The sequence below is a fragment of the Lepidochelys kempii genome, chromosome 1 (genome assembly GCF_965140265.1).
Source record: "Lepidochelys kempii isolate rLepKem1 chromosome 1, rLepKem1.hap2, whole genome shotgun sequence".
Lineage (NCBI taxonomy): Eukaryota > Metazoa > Chordata > Testudines > Cheloniidae > Lepidochelys > Lepidochelys kempii.
In genome coordinates, this window is record NC_133256.1 from 203,447,923 (window position 1) to 203,470,740 (window position 22,818).

The 22,818-nt window shown below is 44.2% G+C and overlaps 1 protein-coding gene across 2 annotated transcripts in view; it reads left to right on the forward strand.

Moving 5' to 3' along the window:
• Nucleotides 1-22,818, forward strand: part of VANGL1 (VANGL planar cell polarity protein 1) — a 52,977-nt gene that overhangs the window by 18,400 nt on the left and 11,759 nt on the right. For both annotated transcript variants that reach the window (XM_073309155.1, XM_073309165.1), the window contains exon 5: nt 20,506-20,639. In XM_073309155.1, coding sequence (XP_073165256.1) covers nt 20,506-20,639 — 134 coding nt within the window. The remainder of the gene's footprint in view (nt 1-20,505; nt 20,640-22,818) is intronic.

Consider the following 22,818-nt stretch of genomic DNA (forward strand, 5'->3'; position numbering starts at 1 on the left):
CGAGCCACATATGACAATCTTCAGAAGTTCGAGAGCTGGGGCTCGGGGCTTCTGCCCTATGGAAGGCACCTGCTGGGGCTTGGGGCTTCAGTCCCGCTCCTGCTGAAGCCCTGAGCCCTGGCAGGCGCACCCTGTGGGGCTAAAGCCCCGAGATCCCCTTCCCCAGTGGGCAGAAGCCCCTATCCTACAACCGTGCTACAAGGCAGAGGTCCCAAGCTCCCCTCCCTCCGGGTGGAGGGGAGGTGGAGAATGGGGGCGGGGGCATGGAGGGCTCAGTGAGCCGCACTTCAACTGTAAAAGAGCCGCATGCGGCTTGTGAGCCACACTTTGGCCACTCCTGGACTATAGGTTTCAGAGTAACAGCTGTGTTAGTCTGTATTCGCAAAAAGAAAAGGAGTACTTGTGGCACCTTAGAGACTAACCAATTTATTTGAGCATAAGCTTTCGTGAGCTATAGCTCACTTCATTGGATGCATACTGTGGAAAGTGTAGAAGTGAGCTGTAGCTCACGAAAGCTTATTCTCCTGGACTATAGTCTCAACTAGATCCTTGCCCATCCCTTTGCAAAGGTAGGATATAATCCTTGCTGAAAGCTATATGGGATATTTAATCTGACCTTAATTGTAGTCAAGAGGCCAAGAAAGAAACTGGTTGTAGCTACACCCCCATCTGCTACTACTCTGCCCATCCCTTCTAGACACATCTCCCTCTAGTAGTCATTAATGCCTCCAGGTTAGAGGTGCAGTTGCTCTGTTGATCACTGTGCATGCAGATGCAGTCACCACATCTAGCCTATATGAAAGGCCCCAGGGAGAGCTTGCCACCCACTGTAGCAGAAGATAATCTAACCGTGCCATACGTGGCGAATGTCCACCCACACCTGTGGACTGTAATGCAAAGCAGGAGTAATCTGTGCTGGCAGAGCTGTATAGGGAAAATTTATGCAACCTCTTTTCTGATTGTATCCAGTACAAACAGCTTCTTTCATCAATGCTCAAACTTAAACAAACAGCAGGCCAGGCACTTGTGAAATTGCTCTCTGAGTTTTCAGCACTTAATGATCTCATTTGAAAAGCTGCCTCTTGTATCCAGGCTCCTCCAGCTGGCATAGTGGGCGTAGGTGGAGTGTGGAGGGAGGGGAACGGATTGAAAAGGAACAAAGGGGTAGAGGGAAGTAGGTTCCTCAAACCAAAGTCTGCATGTTTAAGCCTTTCCTTAAGCGTGGCTCACTAACTCCAGGCAATGCTTAAAGACTGACATGCTCTTAGTCAGCGAGGACACTTGTGCATCATCTGAATGGAACAGAAAACTCTGCTTTCTGTCCAGAGTCATGTTGAAACTTTTTTTCTTGGTGGCTACTCACACTCTGTTTCAGCCCCACAAATGCAAGCTCTTTATGGAGTACCACCTCTTAACCCCATTCTCCATCACAGGATTTACTGGCCCAGATCAGAGCAATGGCCCATTCTGTTGTCTCTTGGTTCAGGCAGGGCATGATCCTGCAGATGATGGTGGTGAAACTCCCGAATGTATCTGGCCGATTTGTTCCTTCCTGAGGACTAGTCTACGCTGGCAACGCTAAAGCGCTTTAACCTGCCTTGTGTGGTTGCGGCGCAGCTCCACGGGGGGGTGTAGCTCCCAGCCCTGGGGCACTGTCTACGCTGGCGCTTGACAGCCCTGAAACTTGCTGCACGCAAGTTGGGTTGGGTTTTTTCCACCTTCCTGAGCGAGAAAGTTGCAGTGCTGTAAACTGCCAGTGTAGACGAGCCCTGAGATTCATAGATTATAAGGCCAGACAGGATCGGTGTGATCTAGTCTGACCTTCTGCATAATACAGACCACATAGGACTTCCCTATTCATGTTTGAACTAAAGCATATCTGTTAGAAAAACATACAATCTTGACTTAAAAATTTCCAGGGATGGAGAATCCAATCCCTTGACAAACAGGTTAGGAAAGTGTGGTCTTCCAAACCTCCTGCCATGATCAGCCTTTGCTCTGAAGCATGAGATCTGATTACTCTGAGTTTGGCCTATAACTACTAATTTTATTAGTAATTTGAAATATATTCAGCTATGGTATCAGAGAGACTGACCTCCTGTAGCAGTAAGTTCTACTGGCTGAGTATATGCTCAGTGGACTAGCACAGCCAACTCTGAAGTCAAACCCAGTAGCCGAAGTGGAGCTGGACACCCTCTTGCTCATTCCCTGCTAAATTGTGCCATCTCTAAAATGTTCATGTTGGTAGAATTGGAGGGTGTTCTCAAATCAAAGCTAACCTACCCACTTCTATATAATACAACTCTTCTCTACTGTTTTCATTCCCCACAGCTGCCCCGCTTCCTCACACTAGCCGGTCCAGAACTTCCTGGGAAGCTGAGTGTCATTCTGCTAAAGTGGCTAATTGCCACTGAGGATGTAAAGCGCACTCGGAACCTATGCAGTCAGCCCCAGTGTAGCCTTTCAGTGCTGGTGAAAGGTGCCAGACTGATGCCCTGGAGACTGAAGTCCTTCCGACTACAGAACTAGCCCAGCACAGACAATCACAGTGCAAGTTTCCCCACACCTGTGTGTGCCACTAGACTGCACCAAGAACAGGAGTACTTGTGGCACCTTAGAGACTAACAAATTTATTATAGCATAAGCTTTCGTGGGCTACAGCCCACTTCATCGGATGCATAGAATGGAACACATATATCTATGTATATATACACACAGATAAGTTGGAAGTTACCATTATAAACTGTGAGAGGCTAATTAGTTAAGATGCGCTATTATCAGCAGGAGAAAAAAACTTTTGTAGTGATAATCAAGACGGCCTATTTAGACAGTTGACAAGAAGGTGTAAGGATACCTAACTTAAGGAAATAGATTCAATGTGTGTAATGACCCAGACACTCCCAGTCAAACCCAAGTTAATGGTATCTAGTTTCCATATTAATTCAAGCTCAGCAGTTTCTCCTTGGAGGCTAGTGTAGTGAAAGTTAGTGCAGTGGGATCCTCTCCTGAGATGTGCAGTTGTAGTACACAGCTATTCTTGACAATCTGTTGAAATTGGGTATGTTAATGAGATAATGATGCAGCCCTGGGGCCTTCCAAGGGAGCCTGAGCTCGTTTTTTCCAATTGTTTTGCGTCCCAAAAACATGAGTGTGGAGTGGCGTATGATGCACACCAGCCAGTGCAACAGTTGCTCTCTGCTACTAGCAGCTCCAACCAAGAGACTGGGGAGTGACCTTTATTCCCTGGAGTGATGGTTTCACATTTTTGGAATACTTGTAACTTAATATTTTAACAGTCTCGATTGTGTACTTGCAGGTGAAGGGCCTAGAGTTAATTATTAATCTCTGGCTTTCTCTTCCTCTTACTATGTGATCTCCTGAAGGGCAGACCGAGGAGCTATGTCTTCCAGACCGAGAGGTAGCAGAGGAAATGCCATGGCTTAGTCTGCTGGGATTTTTCTCCTTGTTTTAGTTCTGCAAACTGACAGCACACAGCAGTAGATGTACAAGCACTTCAGCATACCCTGTACTTAGGGGTTTGATATCTCATTTCCTCTTCCATTGTTGTCCTGCTGCCCAAAAGGCTAGATGGCCTCCTCTGAAGTGCCTACTGTGAACTTTTTTCAGAGTAGCAGCCGTGTTAGTCTGTATCTGCAAAAAGAACAGGAGGACTTGTGGCACCTTAGAGACTAACCAATTTATTTGAGCATAAGTTTTTGTGAGCTACAGCTCACTTCATCAGATGAAAGCTCACGAGAGCTTATGCTCAAATAAATTGGTTAGTCTCTAAGGTGCCACAGGTTCTCCTTTTCTTTTTACTGTGAACTTTGTGGCCACTACAGAAAAGGCTCAGGCATCTACAAACACTGAAAAAAACAACCCCAAAACTTTTAACACAGACTCCCTGTGACAAATCATGGGGTACTAGGTTTGCATCAAAGTAGCACAAGTCCAGATCTGGTATACAAGACATTGTTTTCAATAAATACGTAATTCATTACCTATCTATACATAATATTAAAAATATCAAGTAAAATGGCAGCTAATCCTAGACCCTCCACTTAGGGAACAGGGGAGAAGTGCTAGGGAATTCAATCTGTATTGCTGACCTTAAGTCAGACTCTGCAGACTTGTCTTCACTGCAAAGTTAATTTGACTTGAGTGTTGACCCTAACTTGAGTTCCCTCCAGTGTCGATTTGATTTAAATCAAGGCAATTTAAATCAGTGATTTAAATAATGATTTAAATCACCAAGTGGAACGTCTTGATTTAAATTATCAATTTTAATCACTTTTCCATTTGTACTTCAGTTATGTTTCTAAAGAAATGTGCATTCTCCAACGCTGATAGAGATAAATCAGCATGTTTTAATGGTTACAACTAAATAAGCATTTACACTAGAGTTGGTACATCTTTTTGTGACCTAGGAGGATACACTATACCTATATACATTTATTAAACAATTATATAGTTTAACGTTTTCAGATTCTTCTTGAACAGTTTAGTATGTTAGAAAATGGTGATTATTGCTGCTTTAATAGAAAATTAACTTTTTGCTCATATGTGTCAAGCTGCATTAGGATGGTAACTGGAATTAAACACACAACAGCATTTACAATCTTTTTATTAAACAAAACAAGCCCTTAATATGGTACATGACTTGTGGTACCATATTTATTAAGCTTGATCTCAAAAGTTAGATGTTTTCCCCCCTGATTCTTTCTTTATCTAGAAAAGCAGCCTTTAACACAGTTTTTGATAGAGGCTAATGGAATCAGCATTTTTTTTTTCCAATTTAAATGTCTTAACAGATAATAGGTTTAGGCCTTAACACTTCCTGTATTATACTCACATTTCATTTGAAACAGGTTTATTTTTAAAATGAAAACTTATAATAATTTAAATCATAGAAAACCTGAATTAAATTTAAAAAAACAACACGTTTTCCCCACCATGGTCCCCTCCACACATACAAACCTTGATCCAAGTGTACTAGTGCTTTTAACTCGAGTTGGCTGCCCTGTTTAGGGGCAGGGCGTGAGCTAAAACTCCTACGAGCACAGCTACTCTAGTACTGGATGCAGGCGAGTATCACTCAAGAGCCACTTGTTCTCCAGCGCCCTTCCCCCCAGTTCCCCTGTGTGCTCAAGTTCTCTCACAACTCCCTGGGAAAGAATTTATAGAGCAGTTCCTCTTATTGCAGCACTAAGAACCATGGGACGTGTTCCCAGATGTCCCAGTGACCCACACGGGTGAATGCAGCGTCACTGTGGACACTGAGGCTGTATCTATGCTATGGATGCTACAGCAGCATAGCTAGGGTGCTGTAGCTACACTGCTTTAATCCCACATCATAGATACTTCCTACAGCAATGAAAGAAGTTTTTCCGTTGCTACAGGAACTCCACCTCCCTGAGCGATGGTAGCTTGGTCAATGGAAACATTCTTCCATCAGCCTAGCTGTGAACACAACGTGGGTTAGATTGGCTTGACTATGGCTTTTAGCAGTGTGGATTGTTCGCACCCTTGAGTGCTCTAGCTATATTGACCGAAATTTTAAGTATGGACTGGACCTGAGTCTTGTTTCGCAGTGGGCTGCTCTCACTTGAGTTGGACTAACTTGAGAGGAGTAACTCAAGTTAACTCTGCAGTCAAGACGTGCCCTGCATGGGAGATTGCAATCTGGCTTGGAAATAGAGTGTGAGAGATGGGGTCCCTCAGAAGCACAGGGTCCTGTATGGCATAGTCTCAAAACCGCCCCCAAGAGCTGGTCTTTTGTGCACAGACCTGCACAGAAATAACAAAAGGTGTGAATTTAACCAGTTTAGTTACTTCCAAGCAAGTCTGTGTGGACTTCCAGTTTGGAAGAAAGTGGCTAATGTTGGTTTTGTTTAGTGAAAGTCTAGCCACTGACTTTAGCTGGTTCCCATCTGAAATGAATGTCCTCACCCAGACTGACAGATCAAGGAGCAATGGTCTCAAGTTGCAGTGGGGGAGAGAGATTAGGTTGGATATTAGTAAAAACTTTTTCACTAGGAGGGTGATAAAGCACTGGAATACGTTACCTAGGGAGGTGGTGGAATCTCCTTCCTTGGAGGTTTTTAAGGTCAGGCTTGACAAAGCCCTGGCAGGGATGATTTAGTTGGGGATGGGTCCTGCTTTGAGCAGGGGGTTGGACTAGATGACCTCCTGAGGTCCTTTCCAACCCTGATATTCTATCGTTCTGTGACTGACACTGAAATAACTCATCTGTTTTGGGACAGAGTAGTTACATCTCTGCAAGTCCATGTGCAGACCAAGCCTAAAATATAGTTTAGGTTACTGCCCCTGTACGTATGTATTCAACCCCATTGTTCAGCTATGAGTAGCTTTGTGGCAAAATTGGGGGTTTGAGAGAGAATCATGAGAAATCTCCCCAAAAGAGATTAAAGCTGTTCTAATTCAGAGTAATGGCAAACTGCCTTTGAATTCTGAATCTGCTAATCCTGGGCCCTGCCAGGAATCAAATAATGGAAGATCCTTTCCCTGGGATGGCACTCAGTCAGGTTGCTGGCCAGGACCTGGAATGAGACCAGAGTGCTTTTGTCTTGTTGCAACAAATGAGACCCTTTAAACAAAAAGACTCTCTTCCTACATTGATGTATGAATTTAAAACTGTTGTAATGGTTACTTAGAACATTTCCTCGTGCTTATTTACTTTGAGGTAAAACTGGGAAAATACATTAAATATAATTTCCTTCCTTAACTTTCAAAGCTATTAATGTATGTGCATGGGGGCGAATTTCCCAGTAGTGCTCCCAAAGGCTCTTCAACCATCTCACCGAGCATAAGAAAGATAATTGATTTAGCCTTACACCCTTTTAAAAACATTATTTTTAATGAGGTTTTTTTTTACGCCCTTTTAAAAACATTTATTACCTAGTGATCTGATTCAATTTTGCATATGTACAAGAAATAGAATGTTTTTTCCATATTTAAAAAGAAAAGGGAAATTGGAGGAAGGTAGAGTTTTTATATTAGGGTTTCTTCATTTGTTTTTATTTTTACTGTGTTTTTTCAGGTCTGAATCCACTGCAGGTATAAATTGGGACAAATCCACTAATGTAAATGGAGATATTTGCTTAGGCTTGTGATGAATTTGATGTAGAAGGATGAGTCTCTATACCACCACCCCACCTCAGGAGCCATAGATGTAGGGCCAGTGACCGAAAGCAGCAAGGTTAGGGTGCTTCTGTATCCTGGCTGTTTCCTGGGTGCACAGGGGTGCACAGGAGTCATGGTAGCTGGAGTGCATCTAAAAAGGGGCAGAACTTGATTGCGGGAGCCCAAGCCCCATCCCCTTCTGTTCCTGTGCTCACCCATACACTGGCACTTAAGTCCTGGGATCCTAGGCATGAGTTTCTGTTGCGTCTGGAAGACTTTTAGGAAGTGATGAGCACTCCCTGTAGACAACTTTCATTGTTAGGAAGCAAGAAAATGGGAGGAGGCGGTGTTTACTCAATCAAGCACCAACAATACGCTCTGTACTCTTTTGGTGTCTACCTTTGTTTCTAACTCTTTATCCAAAGTGCTTTGGTGGGAGTTTAATCCAAAACTAGAAAGTTTGTTTTACGCTAAAATCCTTTTTGGAAGTTAAATGTTTCTGTGCCTCTTAAAAACACACACTCACACTCTTCTTGTTGATGTTCTTTATGTGCTGGTGTCTTATGTTAGGAAGAAACCTGAGAGAAAAGGGTTGTGTCTACCTGTTCGGTGGATTACCGATGAATATTGAAAGAAACATGTTCATTTTCTAGGTCTCTCTGCAGTTGCCTTTTTAAATGCTAGTGGACAGTGTGGAGGGACAGTGTTGGAGACTGCAGTCTATTTGTCTGCAGAACAAGAACAGCACGTGATAGCACATGCCTCCCCCAGTATGGTGCCAGTTGTGTGCCTCATCCCCTGTCCTAAAGAACCCACCTCCAGAGTGGAAGTGACATTGACTCTCCATGGCCTGGTCAGTCTTTGGCACCCCTGCCAGCAATGGGGACTGTTTGTGATTTGGACATCAGGAACGGAGACCATCAACTCGCTTTTCTCGTAAGCTCCCAGATATTGTGTGATAACTTCTGTTCGCTACAGACTTAGTCTGGATTGGAAGAGCTGACCTAGAAATGAGACTCAAACTCACTTCCAGTCTCCGGAGCCCTCCAGATCTCTTCCTCCAGCACTTCTTGGCACCTGCTGTTCCACTCTCTCCTTCTTCTGAGATCTTTCTCCTAAGACCAACTTCTGTAGCAAGCATTGATAGTCCCCAGCAGTAGTTAGCCTGCAGATTGTTCACTTGGATTGATTTAATTCAAGCTTTCAAAGAGCTAAGGGTGCATGGGTTCACATTACTGTAAGGAAGCTGGAATGACCAGCTGGCTTGTGCTGCTTCTTACTGCACCTGTATGTGCTAAGCTGGGTGATGCTGTGCAGGTTCAGAGTGCCTGCTGAGCCGTTAATTTTGAGACTTTGTGGATCAACTTCCTGAAACCATCCCTTCGTGTAAATTCCCATCTCTGTGCTTTGGTCAGCCTTTCCCCCTAGCCTCGTCGATCAATTGATAATAGAGGTCTTTCACTGCTTAGGCCTGTTTCAGTGCTAGCAGTTGGTAGGTTGTTTGTTTGTTTTTTTAAATGAACAAGTTAGTCTTCTCTCTCACTCCCACAGGGATACTAAGCCACTTCACAAAGCCACGGTGTGGAGACAGTCGGCATGGCACACTGGCAGCATGCTTGGCAGAATCCTAAATCTGAGCTAGCTTCTGAGATCCAGTCCCCGCCTCCTCCTAGGATTTGATCCAGCTACCGTTAGCTTCAATGAGTACTGGCTCAAGCCTGTAATGAGGGTTTTGGGCATCTGGCCAGGCCTTGGTTCATTTCTCATTGGGTGTTCTTGGTTTGTGGTGGTGGTGTGGCTAGGGAAAGACAGTGACTTATTTCTTCTTTCTGTTCCTTGTGCCAGCCTCAAGTGTGAATTGGCAACAATAAGCTGGGCTGGCGCTCTGCTCTGTGAGCGTTAGCGGCTTATACATATATATATTTTAAATCAGTTCTAGGGGAATTAATGCTTAGGGCTTCTAGGTGGTATGGTAATACAAATAAATACTAACTGGACACAGGGCCATTAGCTTCTAAGGCTGTGTCAATACAGCAGCTGGGAGCATGCCTTCCAGCCTGAGTAGACAGATATGCACTAGCTCTGCTCAGGCTAGCATGCCAAAAGTACCAGTCTGGACGTCATGGCACAGACAAGCCACAGGGTGGGACAAGCTTGTACCTGTGCCACTATGTCTCTGCTGCTATTTTTAGTATGCTAGCTTGAGCAGAGCTAGCATGTGTCTGTCTCCCCTGAGTAGCTATACTCTGATGATACTCTGTCGATGCCTTCCAAATTTGTATTATTAGCAAATTTCACTAGCACATTGCTACTTTTTTATGCCACGGTCATTAATAAAAATATTGAGTAAGACTGGTCCCAAGACCAGTCGCTGAGGACTCCATTAATAACCTCCCTTCAGCATGATAGTTTACCTTTTAACACAACCTGTTGCCTTCTCCCCTTTAGCCAGTTCCTTATCTATCTTACAAGTCTCATACTAATCCCTGTCTTCTCTAATTAAACAATTTCCCATGTGATACTGTGTCAAATGCTTTACTTGAAGTCCAACTATATTAAATTTGCTGCATTTCCCTTATTTAAAAAAAAAAAAGATATTTTTCTAAAAGAGGAAATCAAATTAGTCTGGCATGTTCTACCTTTAGTAAACCTATGTTGCATTACATTCCCTTTACCTCCAGGAACTTAATGATTCTTTCCTTCACAATTTGTTTTTAAGTCTTGCGTACTACTGAGGTCAGACTAACAGGTCTAATTGCCCAGATCTCTTTTTTTGTTTTGTTTTTTTATTTCCCTTTCTTAAATATAGGTATGACATTAGCTATTCTCCAGACATATGGTACTACCCCCAAATAGATGCTTATTACAATCCTTGTTCTGGACGAGCAATCTCATGTGCCAGTTCTTTCAATATTCTGGGATGGAAATTGTCAGGTTCCCATGATTTGAGCACCTTAAACTCTTTAAGTTTTTTTCCTTCCACCTCTGATGTGGTACCTTCCATTTCTATACACTCACTTCCATCAGCCATCCTGTCTTTCATGGCCATGTTCCATATTATCACCCTTATTGAAAACAGAGGCAAAGTATTCATTTAGTTTTTGAGCATACCTAGTTTATCTTTAAACTCCTTCCCATCCACACTCTATAGCAGCCTAATCTCCTCCTCCTTTATTATTTTTATTTATATAACTGAAATCCCCCCTCTTGCGTATTTTAATTTCCTTGGCAAAGGCTAATTCAACTGGACTTTTGGCAATTCTCACTTTATTCCTCCATGATGTAGCTTTCTTTGCAGATCAGTCTCTTTTCCCATTCCCTATAGGCTCTATGCTTATACCTACTAACCTTTTTGAGGAGGCTATTCATCCAGCTGGGCCTGGAGCCTTTTCCTGTAAGTTTTGCCCCTTGCTTGGGGTGCAAATGGCAGATGGAATTTCTTCAAATCAGCGATACAAAAGCTAAGTTTCCCCCACATTTAAGTCTGAGCTCTTCAGACTGGTTAACTTTAACTTCCCTTAAAACCATAGTTGTTACCTGATTTTGGGGGTTCTTCCATTTAATTTAAACTAAAGCAGCTCTTGATCACTCAATCCAAGGTTATTTCCTACGGCCAGCTCTTCTATGATGTCCTCAGTACTTATCAAAAAGTCTAAAATTGTATTATCTCTTGTTGGTTTGGTGATGGTCTGATGAAGAAAACTCATCTATCATATCCAGGAAAAACTAGACCCCATCTGTATTAGTAGCATTTATTCTCCAATCTCTATTTGGGAAGTAAGTCTCCCATCAGGACACGGTTCCCAAAGGTGGTTCTCTCTCTCTAATGTTCTTGAAGAGATCTCTGTCCGTATCTGAGTCTGACTGATGGAGGTCTGGAGGAGACCCAAACGCTTGCCTAAATCAGCCTCTCTTACAATCCTTCCCCAAAGTGATTTTGATCCAAACAGGTTGTTTTGTTCATACTGTCGCTTCTTGTCTCTTTACAATTTACTGCTTCTTTGGTGCACAGTACTACCCTACCACCGTGGCCTTTTTTCCTCTTTCTCCTAAACAGCTCTTAACCTTCAATACCTCTAGGCCAGGGGTGGGCAAACCTGCACTGGGGAACCATGGCCAGTGGGAGCTTCGGGGGAGGTACCCGCAGCTTCTGCCCCCCTAACTCCCAGAGGCTGCAGAAACATGGTGCTGGCCACTTCCGGGAGCAGCATGGGGCCAGGGCAGGCAGGGAACCTGCCTTAGCCCTGCTGCGCGCTGCTGACACTCTGGAGCCACTCAAGGTAAGCAGCGCCAGGCCAGAGCCGCACCCCAAACCCCTCCTGCACCCCAATCCCCTGCCCTGAGCTCCCTCATCCTTCCTGCACCCCAACCCCTTGCCCCAGCCCTACATTTATGGCCCTTCATGCAATTTCCCCACCCACATGTGGTCCTTGGGCCAAAAAGTTTGCCCACCCCTGCTCTAGTACATTCATAAGTGCTATTCCACCATGTTTCTGTCATTCCTATAATATCTGGTTTGACCTCCTGCATCAGTAGTTCAAGTTCTTCCATTTTATTGTCCGACTCCTTGCATTCATATATGAGCTCTTCATTGTTTTGCTCAGATCTCATCCAGTTTTTCACCTGGGTTAGGTATAGTCCTTTACTAATTGTAACATCTACCTGACTGCTACTCAAATCAGTATGTGTACTTTCACCTTGCTGTCCATACTCTCACATTCTGATGTTCCTTTATCCCTTAGTATATCTTCATTTAGCTGATTTTACTGCTCTCTGTATTGAAGCCAAATGTGGAGATTTCTCAAGGTATCTCCCAACTTTCTCCCCTAGTCTCCTAGTTTTAAAACCCTTCTTATCAATCATGCCAGCTTTGATCCCAGAAGGTTAATTCTCTAGGTACTCAAGTGAAGTCCATCAATAGAGGAATGTCTTCTTTCTGTGAATGTCTCCCAGTGGTCGATCATCCCAAAGCCTTCCTCGTAGCACAAATCCTTGAATCACCTGTTCATCTTCATTAACTTGTCCCTCCTCTGGGGACCAGAAGTATTCTGCTGAAAATCACCCAAGCTTCCACTTTGTGTCTTACCCAGCATAGTGAAATCACTCTTTGACACTGCTAGATTCTCTCTAGAATGGATATTCGTTCCGACCTGCAGCACAGTTCTCCTCGGGATCCTTTTCAGCCTCGTGTCCACATCTCATAGCCTTGCTCCTCACAGACCGCATGCTCTTGTGTTCTCTGGATGTGTTGTGGTGATGACAAGCTTGTTGATTTTGCTGACTATGGAATCCCTGATCACATAAATCTTTTTTTTTCCCCCCCTTGTGTTGGTATGAATCTCTTATGTTCTCTCTCTCTCTGTCCCCTGTACATCCTTATTTTTCCCCCTAAGCTCCAGGCCTTGATATCTTCATCTCTCCTTCAGGGACTGGCTTCCCTTCTTTCCTCCCTTGTCACCCTATTTTCTGCCTGCTTCTCCTTCTTGTTCCTCGGTGCAGCAGAGAATTAATAGACTTTTAAGGCTGGAAGAGACCTTTATGATCATAGTCTGACCTCCTGCATGACATAAGTCCATAGAACTTCACCCATTAACTCTTGCATCAAGCCCATAACTTTTGGCTGAGCATATCTGTTAGACATCGAATCTTGACTTACACTGAAAGTGATGGAGATCCCTTGGTATGTTCCACTATTAATTATCCTCACTGTTAAATGTGCACCTTACTTCTTGTCTAAATGTATCTGACTTCAGCTTCCAGCCATTGGATCTTGGTATGTCTTTGTCTGCTAGATTAGAGAACCCTTTGCCTTCATATCTTCTCCACGTGTAGGTACTTTCTTATACTGGGGAGTAAAATGTTTGGCTATTTGGTTGTGGAGGGACTAGTGAAGTGTGACAAATCTTGCTTGTCATTTTCTGTCCCTGACAAGCCAGCGTCTTATTGGACTTTTTAAATCATATCCCCCTTCACACACACACCAACAGTATCTTTGAATTTTGCCATGACTTATTGTCCTAGTTGCATTCTCAAACTTCTAGAGCTAAAACCAATGCTTCTTACCATCTGAAAGTAGCTTGTACCCCATCTTACAAATGGCAGGAAAACATTAATCTTGAACTCTGTCAGTTGAAGTCTCCACTACTAAAACTGCCTGTTGCAGAATTGCTTAGTGGGCAGTCCAGTACAAATGCTCTAAAGACCATAAACTTCACCAAGCTCCTGGCCTGGTCAGTTTCTCAGAATAAAAGTTTCAACCACTGTGTGTCGGTAATATAGAGTGTTACAGGATTTATAGAACTGCTATGAAAGCGTTCTGGATTAAATTGTGGACTTGAACATTGGCCTGGGAATATTTGTACAGTTACTTTTTAAAAATAGCTTGTTCTGGACACTTCATTTAAAGTAGTGCTTTATTTTTTTTTTTAAAAAAAAAGGTTTGCTGATGTCGTGCTGCAATGAAACTTCCTTTTTAAAATGTAATTTTTCATGCTGTTTTTATCTCCAATGTGGACTAAATTTTATTTATTTATTTTTAACCGCATTTGTGGTAGACTTATAAAGACTTTTTTTTAAAAGTATCAGATGAAAAAAGTCTGTATTTCCTGAAAACTTTAATTGAGGTTGTACAAAATCCCTGCTGAACTGTTACCAGGGATGTTTTGCACACAGTATTTTGTATGAGGTTTTTATCTTGTTAAATATGTAACTTGATGTTCGGTGTGATGTATGCCAAAAAATATTTGGGATGTTCAAAGCAGCTGAGAAAACCCTGCTGCTGGAAACTTAACTAATGCATTTCCTGAGTAATGTTGCAGTGTATTTGTTGTTTTTTTTTTTTAAAAATCCAGCTAACGTTGCATTAATATAGGTGTCTTGCACTTAATTTCCTAAACTGTCTTTAAAGGGAGCGAAGAAGCTGACATAGGAAGCGATTCCTGGAGCCAGTCCAACAAATCCTTCATACTTGTATGAAGTACGTGTTCCTTTAACTGAACCATTAGCACGCATTCAATTAATAGAGCCAAGGATGAAGTGTTTACAAGAACTGTTCTGTTGCTGCCATACAGTCAGCGGGGGAGCAGGCTGGGGACTCCTTCCCTCCCGGAACATGGTAAATCCAAGGATTGGCCGTGTGGATCCCCTCCCTAGCTGAGAAGACTGTCCAACAATTGCCTGGGGTCCTGCTCCTTAGTCATGTATTTAAAACAAATTCTGGCCATCCCAGTGCATTTCCTGGGCAGGCTTGCAGGGTGAGTAATTCTGCGCACTTATTCTTAGTTGCCTGTAGGCTTCAGATGTGGTGGTCTGACAAGAAAATGTGGTTTTCCTCTCGTTTGAGAGAATGAGACCACAGCCCAAGTAAACTAAAACGGAATATTGTTGCTGTTGCACTAATCTGATGATCTTGTTCTGACACAATAGTTGAACGGGTTTCTTAAGTCGTTTTACGTGTGTGTTCTCAGATATAAAACCGAAACGCTGCTCCCGCTGCCTCCAGTTTGACACCACCTTAACCCTGTGCCCTGACAGCCACCTGGGTCAACGGAAGAGCACAATAACCTTCCCCTCCTTTAACCTCTTCCAACCAGGAGCAAGTACTTCCTGGATCAGTGGTGCTGCCCCGAGCACAGTGCGGGTACATATGAATTATGCTGACTTGGAGTTGTGGTAGGCACAGGGAACACAGCACATTTATTGAGAGAGGGGTAAAGTCCTGTGATGTTCCTATTCCATACTGCCATCCCTAAGGGGCAGATTCCAGTTTGTGTGGGAAGTATCCTCTTCAACCTGGGTTTCCAGCTTTTGCAACACTTCCGTTTTGGGAGCTACCTTGCAGGACATGGCAAGCACAGGGCAGTGCGGAGTGCCTTCAGCCTCTGTGCTTGCAAGGGGGTTTTGTGTGTGAATTTCCCTTGGTTTTTGAGAAAGTGGGAGTAACGAGGGGGGCAAAGTTGAGGGACAATTTTGGGAAGATGGGGAAAGTTTCCTGGGCATTTCTCACAGACCCTCAGCTACCAGCGGGAGGCAGTGCCAGGGGATGAGAGTAGTCCTGAACTGGCTTACCCCTACGTGTACCCAGCAGATCCATATGTTTTAGACTTGCTGTTGATAGCCTACACTAGATGAGCTCAGGGCAGCACAGTGATTTGACATCTCTGGATATGGCCGTAGTTTTAGGCTTGGTACAGAGCCCATGTGCACAAAACTAATCACAGGAATCTGCCTAGAGGGGGACTCAAACTCATGGTCATTGGGACTGCATTTTGGTGCCACTCTCCCTTTGCCATCAGCTGCGTGAGGGTGTCTCTCTGAGCTCTTCCTTGAGGATCCAGAGCTCAGTTTCTGCTTCTGCCTGGTCTCAGTATCATGTGACTGAGCATGGAGCATGTGTCCTCTCAGCTACCCACCTCAGTTTCAGTGCATTGTGCCAGTTTCTAGAGCACTAAAAAATTTAAAAGTAGGTCATTTGGGGGAGAAACTTCTCTCAGGAACACTTTGACCAAACAGACCCCAGTGTGCACCACTAACACAACCCAGGTCTATCAAGCGGTACAGGAATCGTCAGGCCCATCTGAATATGCCTGTGGATTTTAGATACTTTGTTTAGAGCTACCTCTTCAGAAACCTCTGCTCAACCTTACCCTGGGTGCTGGAAGGGTTGCCCAGTAACATACCTGGGAAGACAGGGACTCCAGTGGTTAAAAGTCTAGCTGTGCATGTCTGTGCACTGTTACTTGTTGCGGATTTGATTCGGACATAACTGCTGGGGTTGCCGTTCTCTGCTCTAAGCTTCATCCTAGCATTTCTGGTCTTCTGCAAAGCCTCCAAGAAGAATCTTCTCCTTGAAAAGAGACTTCAGTCGCAGCGTGATTAAGTCCATCACTGAAGCCTAGGTTAATGCCATTTTGGCCTGCAAGTTGCAAAGTGTTTCGTGATCTCCTAAAACTGAAATCACATTTAGCGCCAAGTTTCCAAGTGCGGCTGTACCTGAGTTACCTATGGCAGGAGGGGGAAGTGTTTCACACAAAGAAAAAACAAATCCCTTTTCCTCAGGGGCATTGTAACATTTAATTCATTACTGTTTTGTAAAGGGCTTTGCAATCCTCAGATGCAACATATTACTGAAGTTATATCTGCTTATTGGCGTCCCCTAGTCGCAGCATGCTCTGACATGACCCTCTTACTGATTTCACATCACAATATCCAGGAACTTATCTACATTAGGAATATCCTGATTTCTGCAGCCTAGACAAAGGGCAAGTGTTTTCTGCCTTGCCCCAACAGTGATTTGAGGCTGAACTCATGTTGTAAAACACTGACATTCTTGATGAAGTTTGCTTTACGCTGTTGTAGGTTAGCGTAATGCTAGAGCATGCTTTATCTCGTAGCCTATTCTACTGGATGCTGTCATATGTAGGATACAGGTGAGACTTCCAGTTGCAGCCATCTGAATGGGTCATTTCAGTACAGTGCACAGAAATCTTCCCAGCCCATCCCCTTATTTTAATTGTAAATGGAAGGAATAACTTGCAGGGGTGCTGGGTGAAGTGTTACCAGCTAACATGGGGCTGAACTCCTTGTAGAGATGCTCTGCCAGGAAAAAAAAGAAAAGGAGGACTTGTGGCACCTTAGAGACTAACCAATTTATTTGAGTATAAGCTTTCGTGAGCTGCAGCTTGAACATTGGCCTGGGACCTTAGCCAGTTTCCATTCGATCTGGAGTCCAGGGTGTGTGGGAGGAGAGGAGCAGGCTTTCTGCAGCAGCCACTTTACTTCTCTGTGCATTACTAAAGAAGCAGCCTAATCTGCCTGCAGCAGAAAGTCTCAGAGAATATAAAATCAGAGCTGAATTTTGTGTGTGTATTTAGCATTCTACTCTAGTCAATTCACTTACCCATCTTAATCCCTCCCTCTAAGGCAGGGGTTCTCAACCTTTTCGCTCTTAAATCCCCCCCCCCCCCCCACACACACACACATACTATAAAAACTCCATAGCCCGTCTCTGCCACAACAACTGTTTGTCTGCATATAGAAGCCAGGGCCAGCATGCGGGGGTAGCAAGCGGGGGTAGCAAGCGGGGGTAGCAAGCAGGGCAACTGCCCAGGCCCCATGCCACATGGGGCACCGCAAAGCTAAGTTGCTCAGGCTTCAGCCCTGGGTGGCGGGGCTCAGGGCCCTGGGCTTTAGCCCCATGCAGTGGGGCTTCAGTTTTCTGCCATGGGCCCCAGCAAATCTAAAGATGGCTATGCTTGGTGGCCCCCGGACCCCTGGTTGAGAACCACTGCTCTAAGGCTTTCCATCTACTCGAGGCTACACTAGTCCCTGCACTTTCGCCCAAATACATCTGGCCACTATGCATTCCTTCTCTGTGCCTTTTTCTCACAGCTGTGGGAAGGGCTGGGTGTGTATTTGGGGGTGGGGGATTCTTGTTGCTTTATAGCTTGTAAGGCAGAGCAGAAATAGTTTTCCTACTGCACAGTTGAGGGCGGAGCTTCCCCTTGAAGTGGGTAGAGAGGTTGAGCAATACAGCCTGGAGGCTCTGATTCAACCATTTGCTCACTCTTCTAATTATTGTGACCCTTCTAATTTTCTTATCTGTACCATCGGTGTCTTAAAAAAATTCAAGAGAATTTAGCTTTAAACCAAACACAAAGCCCTGCAAGTGAAATTCTAGCTGTTTCCTAATTTCATGCCCACATGACTGTATGTGAGCCAGAGTTGGGCTGACAGGAGGATTTAGGAAACGATGAAACTTTGCTAACATACTCTGTAGCAGCTCTGGAGTGGGGAGGGACCTGTAGTTGAACAGGCCCCACTGAAGGGGATGTCTTAGAGTGTCTATGTGGTAGTGACATTTTTTTGCAAGTTGAATTCTTTCTTTCTTTTTTTTTGTGGGGGGGGTCATTGGGGTATAGGGGACGTCTACATTTTAATGTTCTTTCTAGATTGCAGGAAAATTGTTACATTAAAGTTAACAAAATTCTTTCTCGCAGCTATATTGCCCCTGCTCACTGAGGGGTGAGTCACTCAACACACCACCTCTCTGGAGATGCTCCGCCCATTTTCATGTAGTCTTATGCAGCCCAAACTGTCCACAAACAGAGCAGGAGCATGACGGTCTGTGTTCTAACTTTGTTCTCAGGAGCTCGTCGCTTTCCAAACCCTTCACCTTTCCAGGCATGTGGGTGAAACTTTGGGAAGCTTGAGCAAAAAAAAGTTGTCATGTGTAAGTATGATGGGGGGAACAATAGGCACTTATTTAACAGCCCCTCAGTTAGAATGACTGGGGTTGACCAACAGAAATTTGGCAGGTTAAATCACCCTTGTTGAGGAGAGACACCGTTGAAACTTCAGGTGAAAATTTGGTTTTGATTTGTCATTGGGTGAACCATTGAGAACTGTTCTGTGTGCGTGGTTCATTTTATGCAACTTTCTCACCAAGACTTGAGTTTTCAACAGTGAATGGAGGAGTGGAGTGGGGGGGAGAAATATCTCAAAGACTGAGATGCTTTTAAGGGGACCATTCAGAAAGTGGCAAGCACTTGCCTTCTGAAAATCAAACACCTTTCAGGTGTCTCAAGTTGGATCCTCAAGAATCAAGTCTAAAATCACTATTCACTTTTGAAAATCTAAACCTGAGCTTTTAATGTACACAGCTAAGGAAAGCAACTTAGCTGTGCAGTGAAACTTAATGAGGAAGGTGCCCAACGAAAGAGGAACAGCTTGCTCCTCCTTGCTCCGCTAACCCTAGGTAGTTGAACAGGTATCTGGATTTTGACATTTTTTTGGAAGGCTATTTATGTATTATGTGGGCTCAGAGTAGCATGGTATGAAGGCTTTTATCAACATTAGACACACAGGTTAAGTAACTTGTCCAAATTCATACAGTGAGTCAGTGGCAGAGCTGAGAATAGACTCCAAATGCCATTTCTTGATTCGAACCTTTCCTGCAATGCTGTCCTTCCTATGCATACGTGTCCTACAACCACCACCTTATAACACGTGTGAGAATCATCTGCTGTTGTTTTCATGGGGGAGTTTGCTTGTTAATGACAAATGTAACTTAATTAAAACAGGTTAGGTTGGTTCTAGGAGCTAAAGTGCTCGTTGTTGAGTTCAAATCCTTCAGAGTTAAAAGTGAAACCAGCATGGTGTTCTTGGCTGGTTCCCCGGGTAGTGACATGAAGAAATCTCTACTGATGGTCTGTTGAGGGGGATGCTGAGGACAATGGTACATTGGCAGAGCTGTGTGATGGGAGCCAAGGGCCTGTCTACACTGTGCAGTCACAGCCTTGTCACTAAAAGTCAGCATGTGTAAACGCTCTGTCAGTATTTTGTCGGCACTTTTGCCAACAAAATACTTCCAGCCCCGTGAGCAGCGTTAGCTTTGTCGGCAGGAGAGCGCTCCTACCGGCAAAGCCGCGTTCACACTACCGCTTGCGTCGGCAAAACTTTTGTCTTTCGCGGGGGGGCTTTTTTAAGTATCCGTGAAAAACAAAAGTTTTGTCGACAACTTTGCAGTGTAGACAAGCCCTAATCTGTGGAGCATCTCCGTGCACCGTGCCTGATTTAGCCCTGGGCCTTGGCTCATTTTGAAACACTTCAGCTTGTAATGTCTTTAAACAATGCCTATCTTTATATTTTGCTTGACAAGCTGATTATGAGGAAAGGAAGCCCTTGCAGCTGAGCACTTTTTTGTGTTTACTTTGCTTGTGTTGGCTGTCCTATTAGGAATAGAAGCCAACTCCAAGGGAGGAGGTGACACTGTTTTACGTCCCAGCCCTAGTGTGGGATGTAACCAGAAATTGTGAATGTTGCTATAATGCAGCCATTCTACCTCCAGGCTGTGATCTTATCTGATCTCACAAGTTGCAAAGACTGTGCCATGTCAGTACTTGGGTGGGACACGTCTCAAGAACCACTAGGTGCTGCAAGAAGTAGTATAGAAGATTTGGAGGGGAAAGCCTCAATCAGTCCCGAACCGGTGCCTCAACCTGAGGCTGACTGGCTGGCTAATATGAGCTAGTACTGCATCAAAGCCAAGATGAGATGAACTATTGTTTTCCAGGCTGTCTACAGATTTGAAGAGGATGCTATGTCAGTTTACACCCTGTTTGCATTTAAGAAGCTTTTCTTAGCAACTGTAAAGGCAAATGCTTCACTCAAAAATGAAAGCTAGAAGATCCTGGAACCCAATTCCGCAAGTAGTGGAGTCTGACAGATTTGTCCGTTGCAGAATTGCATAGTACGCAGCACCATGATGCTAACCACCACTTTCCCGTTAATGGGGTTATCTGTGTTTCTCTATATAATGTTAAGTTGTCCGTTTTAAAATGTTTTGTTGTATTTTATTTCTAGCATCCAGCGAGCTGCATTGGTGGTTCTGGAAAACTACTACAGAGATTTCACCATCTATAACCCGAGCTTGTTAATGGCCTCCAAGTCTCGTGCAGCCAAACACATGGCTGGCCTGAAAGTCTACAATGTGGATGGTAGGTGAGGTGGAATAGTTGCTGAGAATTGATGTGTGGGGTGGAGACGAGCAGGACTTGTTATCCTTTGTTCCAGGCACATGCCCTACCTTCTCACCATCCAAAATTCTTGTCAGAAATCTTCCTACCACTTCTGAGTACATTGCTCCCAGATCACTTCAGGCTTACAAAGCACAATAGAACTTTGTCTTGACTAGGAAAAGTGGCCAAGTTTAGGTCAGGTTTAGCTAGTATGTATTAGCTAAGCCCAATTTTGATTTGATTGTACTTCCTACTCAACACAAAGCCTAGATGGGTATGGCACTTTATAGGTAAATATAAGGACGGGCTTAGTGTCCTGCAAGCCTCTGTGAACTTAGGGCTTGTCTTCACAAGTTGTACCAATTTAAAGGAGTGTTTTTTCAAAAGATGTAGTTAAACCATTGTGAGGCCCTTTGTGACCCCTCTGAACCTGATTTAAACTAAACTTGACTCCATTCTTTGCTGATTAAATCCAAATAAGCCAGGTTTAAAGGAGCAGAGGTTGTGTCAGGACACACACAGCCTTGATAAAATCAGGTGTTCCACAGTAATCGGGTAGCTTCAGTTCTATGGGGAAGCTTTTAAACTCCACAGGGCTGAAGCTAAAATACAAAGGAGACAGGCTGTCCCAGGAAACACGGCCACCTTTAATTTCACAGGCGTTGGAAAAATCAGGGCTGCATTATACATGTGTGGATTAGCACTGAAAGGCTTTGCAGCAGGATGCGTTCAGAGGGGATTTGACTTTGCAGAGAGCGACTGTTTTCCACGCACAGCAGGAATGTGGGAGATGAATCTAAGACTTCTTCTGCCGTCTTTCCACATGGCTTATATCTTGCTTTGCATTGTTCGGTGCTCCCAAAGGGTTCAGAGGTTGTGTGGATGCTTCTCCAAACCTCCTCTGAACCTTTAGAGACAGCAAAAATTGGACCTGGAAATGTTGCCAGAGCAGCCTCCTCTAGTGAGACCTACTGCTGATGGTGGGCCCAGAAACCCGGAGAGGGGCAGCTTTGTTTTGTAGCACTTCTGGTCCTGGCTAGTGCAGGAAGTGCAGAGTGGTGTGAAATAGTAAGTAACATCAGTAACAAGGGATGTAAGCTAGCATATTCTGTTGTAGAAATGGGCAATGTTTGTGTGTATGTGTGTGGGGGTGGGGGGTCTTGGAGAAAAAATAAACGATTTTGACCAGGTGGAAATCTTCTCTTTCATTCTGGTCACGGGCTAGTGTCAGGGGGGAACTTACCTTCTGGACCAGTATTTCCAAATTTGATTCCGCGAAAGTGTTCCCAGCCTTTTCAGGTTGTAAGGTATTAGCCTTAATTAATGTCATGTTTTCCAGTTACCATCTTGGCCTCTCTTCTAGTGCAGTTGCAGCATAACTGTAGGAGGCGGCATGGCACAACTGGTGCAGGAAGAGGCTAATGATGTATACCCCTGGAAAGCTGGGACTCCAAACTTTCAGAGGAAAAATCTGTGATTTTTTTTTTCTAACACTAGCAGTCTGTGAGCTAGCATAATTTAAAATCCAAACTCAAGTAGACAAAAGCAAGCTAGGGATCTGGATGGGATGCTTTTTCAGTTCCAAAATCTTTCAGTCTGGCAGGGCTAGAAACAAGTGCTTCATGACATTGGATAGGATGAACTCCCAACTTTCCAGGAGCATAAAGCATTTATTTGTGGCACTAGTGGCTTCTAACACAGGATCTTACAATCGTTGTCCATTCCTTGGTCTCTCAGTACTTCTTTGCTTTATTGCTGTAATGAATACAGCAGGGCTTTAGCCGTTGCAATATACTGTGCAATCCCAGAGTTTGCAGAGGTATTGGATAGCTTCTCTTGCTACGCAGCAGGGTTTTTTTTAATGCACACTGAACTCAGTGGCATAGAAGCATATCCTTTAGAAGAATTCCTGTGGATTTACTAAGTGGACTGTGTAGCTCTAGCCAGGACCCTCTTAGCAGAGGAACAATCTGTCTTGCATGCTCTCCGCGTGAGAGGACAGTAATGCTGTTAAGACCTCTAATTTGTTGGCAGCCTTTGAGTTTGGTGTTACAGCAGCTGGGGGGGGAGGGAAGGGGTCGTCTTGCTTAAGTCCCTATTGTGCTGGCAAAATGGGAGCTAGCCCAAAGGCTGTATTTTCATCACCATGCATGATGAA